The following is a 6,000-nucleotide window of genomic DNA, read 5'->3' as shown; positions in this document are numbered from 1 at the left end:
GAAGGAAGGAAGAAAGGGAAACATCTTTTAAACATTTTCTTGTTTTATTGTATTCTGTTTCTCCATTTTTGTTACATGGGCTGGGGCCGGGAATCGAACCGAGGTCCTCCGGCATAGCAGGCAAGCACTTTGCCCGCTGAGCCACCGCGGCCCGCCTACTTCGAATATTTTATTTGTGTTTCAGTGTGTTCTTATCTTTCTACATGTATCTGGCTATACAAGATAAGACATCAGTGAATACCAATTAGCATTTTCATGTCTTTATTGAATAGATTCAAAAATGAAGAAATTTTTGGTAATAAAAAATATAATGGAAAAGAGACAACAATAGCCACAATAATCTTTTACTTTTTCAATCTAATAAATTTCAGAATATTTAAGCAATTTTTACATTTCTAATTTAAACTTAAAATCCACTGGCAACACTTGTGAAAATAAATAAAAATAAAATAAATGATGCATAGATCTAGGAATATTTCTTAAAACCAAACTATTGCACAGAAAACCAACGTGAGAATAATAAATGCAAGTAATGTAAAAATGCATTTAAATACACTGTCACAACATGATACATAATGCATAAATACTTTACCTACTTACTATTTTTTAATAATCTGTGGATTCTGTAATTGGATGATTTCTTACCAACTCATTTTCTACTGTAGTACATTTAAACATTTATTTGCTACTACAAAATTTGGTGAGAAATAAACATCAGCCAGTTCATTTAATTTAGAATCACCTTCCTTGGCAGAAAAAAACAGTTTATATGCTCTTAAAAAATATATTTGAAAAATATATATAATTGAAAGAAAATAGTGTTCAGTTTAAATAATAAGAGCTTAATGTTCTTCTTATAATTTATAACAATTAGGACAGAATAGAAATTACTGAAATGGAAATTAGTATGCACAATAATCTCCTAAATTTCCTACTGTTTATTCTGGTCAATGGGCCAATTTTATTTTATTTTTGACTAATATGATTGAATAAAAATAATTATGAAAAATACTAATAAAAATTAGGAAAGAAAATATAAGGTAAATATAAGGAAATTCCCACTACATTAGGTTTATTCCCTCTGCCAAAACTAAGAAAGAGAAAAAAATATTAACAAATAAAATTATAAAGTGTGAGCATAAATAAATTTCAGAACTAGAAAATAGGAAAGTCTTAAGCCACAAATTTCTAAGTTGATCAGAATCAAAATCAAGATGCTAGAAACTGCCTGAAATATAAAATGTCTACTTGTACCTTTGAAGTAAGATCAAAACTCTGTTAGGTTTAATTGAACAGAAATTACTGTGGAAATACTGAATATGGCTACAAAGCAGTCAAAGAGGTCTACTACTAAATACTATGTAACAGTGAATATGACAATGATTAAAGCTACTTTAGTCAAGGGTATGGAGAAAGTATAATTAAATTTTTTTGTATATTTAATTTCACAATAAATTAGCTATGCATTAAAACTATACTTTCAGTAGCTTTTTATTATGATGTGAATGGTATTTCAAGATTTAACACAGAGAGATGATGTGAATAGGAAAAAAGTAGATATTCTCTTAAGTTACTCATAACTACATCTAACTGTACTTCAAGGGTCTAATTCGAGTACTTTTTACCTGCATGACCTATACTAATGATTACCACAATTTTTACTTATTAGGTGAGGTGGTTTGCTTTAAAAGATACTAAAATGATTTCTTCCAAATTCAGATTCACAGAAGATATTTTCAACTAATAAGATTTTGTATTGTTTGTTATATAATTGTATTTTCCAATTTTGCAAAAAATGGAGTACTAAATTAAAATTACTCTTTAGACATGAGGTTACAGAAAAGAAAATGTGAAATTTTGGAGACAAAAGTGGAAGAATGAGTATGTTCAACTCATACCCACAATCAAAATATTAGTTATTAATAGGGTAAAATACATTTGATTCTCAGTGTTGTTTATCTGAAAAGGAATTGCATAATTTCATTTTTAAAAAATGAGTATCTTTAAATTTTGTAATTAATACACTGAATAAAGGGCAACATATACCTTAGGGTTTCTTTCCTCTTATTTTTTAAGATTTATAAAATTAGGTATTTAAGAGCTCTACGGGAAGATTACCTTACATAACTAATATAACTAAAAATATTACCTTTAATTGCAAAATTCTAAGCATCTCATCTACCACAGGGGTATACTATTGAAAGATAGGCACCAATAAGAAAACTGTATATTCTGAGTTTTTGCTGAAAGTAACAATCATTCTAAACCTCAGCTAAGCACTAGAATTTGAGTTTGTGGAGGTCTACTTAAAGCACTATAACAACAGCAAGAAATTAACAGTGAAGTTAATGATTCCATGTGAAATTATTTCCTGATGGGTAAGTGAATATTTCCTTGAATGGCACAGTTTGGGGTATCAGGTATTTATTATGTACAGTATATGTACACACACATATATATACACACACACATATTACATAGCGAAAGGATTATGCTTCAAAAATTACTGGAAAAGGTACTCTGAATATTTTTAGCACTAAGTAACTAGAGGAAATGCTCTAGCTGTCCAAGCAGCAATAGTCACAAAACTCTGGACTTAGCTCATTTTCTTTTGGATTTTGTTCAAAGAACCATTCTTCGAACGCCACATTCACAGCAGAACTTGGCCCACTCTACAGGGTATTTGGTTCCACACTCATGGCAGAATTTTGGCAAATATCCAGATGAATTTCCTTCAATGCCCTTAATGTTTCCGCCATTAAGTGAAGATATGTAGTCTCCATCTGGCCTGAAGAAGTCCAAAAAGAAAATGGAAACACAATATTCATGTCAGTAGTTTTCAATCCATAACCCCCAGGAAACAGGAGATGATACTAATACAACTAAAAGCTTGCTTAATCTCATTTTAAAAAATGAGATTTTTAAACAGGGTGTCCGTTAATAAATAGTATGGTTCTAAATGTTTTCTGTAGCATGATATTTGTTCTTATTCGGAGAATGTATTATGTCCAAAAGCAGTCACATTTTCCATCTATTCTATGTGCTATTTACTGAGAACAGACTACAAAACCACCTATAGTGAGAAAACTGGAACACAGCCCTTAAGAGTTTCAGGTCTCCCTTTTGTTCACAAGAATTGTAGGATGATAGCTATATAGCATTTTATTATTAACTTTTATTATATTAAATCACTGCAATGCAAAAAATTGTCAACAAGCTCCTAAGTATGCAGTGTAAGGGTGAGCTCGATGAATAAAATACCACAAAGATGGTAAAGTTGATGCTACAAGAACTTGTGAGGCAGAGCATCTTTTCATGTTTTGTTTATTTTTGCCATATAGGAGGTTTCTTCTATTGTAAATTGACTGTGCATTGCCTATCCATCCCACTTCATCAGACTAAAACCAGGTCATTTCTCTATTGGATGGGTTCATTTTCAACATTTCATTTGTACAAAGTCCTCAAATATGGATGCTCATGTGTTGGTTTACGTGTATTTCCAATATCTTCTCCAAATCTGTCATGTTATTTCACTTTGTCCAGGGTATGTTTTTTTTTTTTTGGCTTTTAAAAAGGGGAATTTAATAAGTTGATAGTTTACAGTTCTAAGGCCAAGAAAATGTCCCAATTAAAGCAAGTCTATAGAAATGTCCAATCTAAGGCATCCACGAAAAGATACCTTGGTTCAAGAAGGTTGATGAAATTCAGGGTTTCTTTCTCAAGTGGAAGGGCACATGACAAACACTGTCAAAGTTTCTCTCTCTGGAAAGGCACATGGTGAACACACTCAGGGTTCCTCTCTCATCTAGAAGGGCACATGGTGAGCGCGGCATCATCTGCTAGCTTCTTCTCCTGGCTTCAAGTTTTTATGAGGCTCCCTGGGAGGCGTTTTCCTTCTTCATCTCCAAAGCTTGCTGGCTGGTGGACTCTCTGCTTCGTGGTGCTGCAGCATTCTCTGCTCTCAGGGTATGTTTTGAAATACAAGAGTTTTCTTGTTTTTTTTATTAGAAGAATTGTAGGTTTATAGAAAGATCATGCAGAAAATACAGAGCTCCCATAAACCCTAGTGACACTTTGCATTAAAATGGGACTGTGTTAATTAGAAATCATTATGTACCTCAGAAAAGCCATTTTCTTTATCCTAATACAGTCTTGTTGGGGCAGACTTATTGCTTAGAATGGGACCTTTTGATTAGGTTGTTTCCATGGAGATGTGACCCACACAGTTGGGGATAGGACCTTTTGATTAAGTGGTTTCCATGGAGATGTATCTCTGCCCATTCAAGGTGGGTCTTAATCTGCTAACTGGAGTCCTTTAAGAGAGAACCATTTTGCAGAATGCTCAGAGATGACAAGAGAGACATTTGGAAATACAAAAAGAAAATGCCCCAGGGGGAGCTGCTTGAAACCAGAAGCTAAAGTCCAGCTGATGAGAGTCAAGTGCCTTTACAAATGACAGCTCTTATAGATGCCATTGGTATTTCTGGAGTCTTAGTTTGGACATTTTTATGGCCTTAAAACTGTAAACTTGTAATTTAAATTTCCTTTATAAAAACCAACCCATTTATGGTATATTTCATTTACGGCAGCTTTAGCGAACTAAAACAGGGACATCTGTTACAACTGATGAAATGTATACATGGAATTTCCACTTAAACTGGCCACATAGTCGCATATGAAATCCTGCTCCCTCAAATCTAAGTTGTCAATTGGAAGGCCAAAGATGACTAGTCCTAGGACTACCACAATGACTCCTATGTTAAAGAAATGTCTGATGCTGCCCTACTGCCATTATATGGTTCCTGTAAATGATTCTAGTTTATGAACACATAAAACAATGTGTTCCTGTAAATGACACATTGTAGTCATGCAGATCTCTGTAGCTGAGACTAAGAAGAGCCCTCAGTGGGCATTTTAAGGGTCCTGGCTTAGCAGGGAAGACACTGGAGGAGGGGACAGGAAGTTGGGTTTCTAATGCTCCACCCTTTTATCATTCCAAGAAGTCCCAACTCCTCTCTCCTACAAAGACATTAAAACCCAAGCCCTAATTCATGAAGATCTGTCACCTCAAATGTAGCTGCAGTATCAGAGTTAATTTACCAATCTGATCTCTAACTTACTTTACATTTTTTGGTTCCTAGAGGCTACCCTTTTCTGAGAGCTCAGTTATAGATTCAAAAGTAATCTGTTCTACTTTACCTAGATTTTCTAGGTGTTTTTAGCAGAAGGTTCTTTGAGGATATATAAGCTATAAGAATGTCAAGAACAGAAAACTCTGAGATTTCTCCTCTGTTATGTTTATAATTACTTCTGTCAGGGATGGGGGATAGCGTGGTAAGAGTGCCAAGTGAGAAGCTTCTGGGCTATCAGGTATCAATCATTAATAAAGAGAAAACAAGAAAAAGAAGAAAAAAGTCTGAAATGCTTTTTTAATAGAATATTTATAAATTTTTTTAATTGTAAAATATCACATATATACAAAGCAAAGAAAGGAAAAAACAATACTTTTCAAGCAACTGTAGAACAGATCCCATTGTTTGTCATGGGGCTACCATTCCATCTTCTCAGATTTTTCCTTCTAGCTGCTACAAAACACTGGAGGCTAGAGGGAATATTAATAGAGTGATTCAGCAGCCATACCATTTGCTAAATCTTATTTCCTCTGTGACACCTCCTCCTCCTCCTTTAATCCCTCTCCCATTCTATAGGGGTCCTTCGTGAATGCCTGTTTCGACTCTTTCATGATGAGAAGGGGGGTCCACACTGAAGGGCAGGGGATGTAACCAACTGATAATCTTGGAGAGGTTGGTCCCTCTGGGTTTCAGAATTCATCAGGAATCCTCTGGGAATTATGTTCCAGAAAGGCAAACCTAGTGCATGAAACCTTTATAGAGTGTCAGATCAAACCCCAAGTGCTCTTAAGAGATAACAAGAGTGTTGGTGATTGGGGTTTAGCAAACTATGGCCATTATCTAACTGCTTGTTAACCACTGACCATAG

General features: G+C 34.3%; 1 protein-coding gene across 5 annotated transcripts in view; it reads right to left on the bottom strand.

Annotated features, from left to right (window-relative positions):
* Positions 1-220: 220 nt before the first annotated feature.
* Positions 221-6,000, bottom strand: part of ZC2HC1A (zinc finger C2HC-type containing 1A) — a 73,301-nt gene continuing 67,521 nt past the window's right edge. For 2 of the 5 annotated variants that reach the window (XM_077167051.1, XM_077167049.1), the window contains exon 9: positions 224-2,788. In XM_077167051.1, the coding sequence (XP_077023166.1) occupies positions 2,623-2,788 (166 nt within the window). In that variant the 3' untranslated portion in view covers positions 224-2,622. The other 3 variants (XM_077167048.1, XM_077167047.1, XM_077167050.1) reach the window with 3 other exon arrangements.

The sequence above is a fragment of the Tamandua tetradactyla genome, chromosome 6 (assembly GCF_023851605.1).
Source record: "Tamandua tetradactyla isolate mTamTet1 chromosome 6, mTamTet1.pri, whole genome shotgun sequence".
Lineage (NCBI taxonomy): Eukaryota > Metazoa > Chordata > Mammalia > Pilosa > Myrmecophagidae > Tamandua > Tamandua tetradactyla.
The sequence above is the reverse complement of the archived record's forward strand: the minus strand, read 5'-3'. Positions and strand labels throughout refer to the sequence as shown.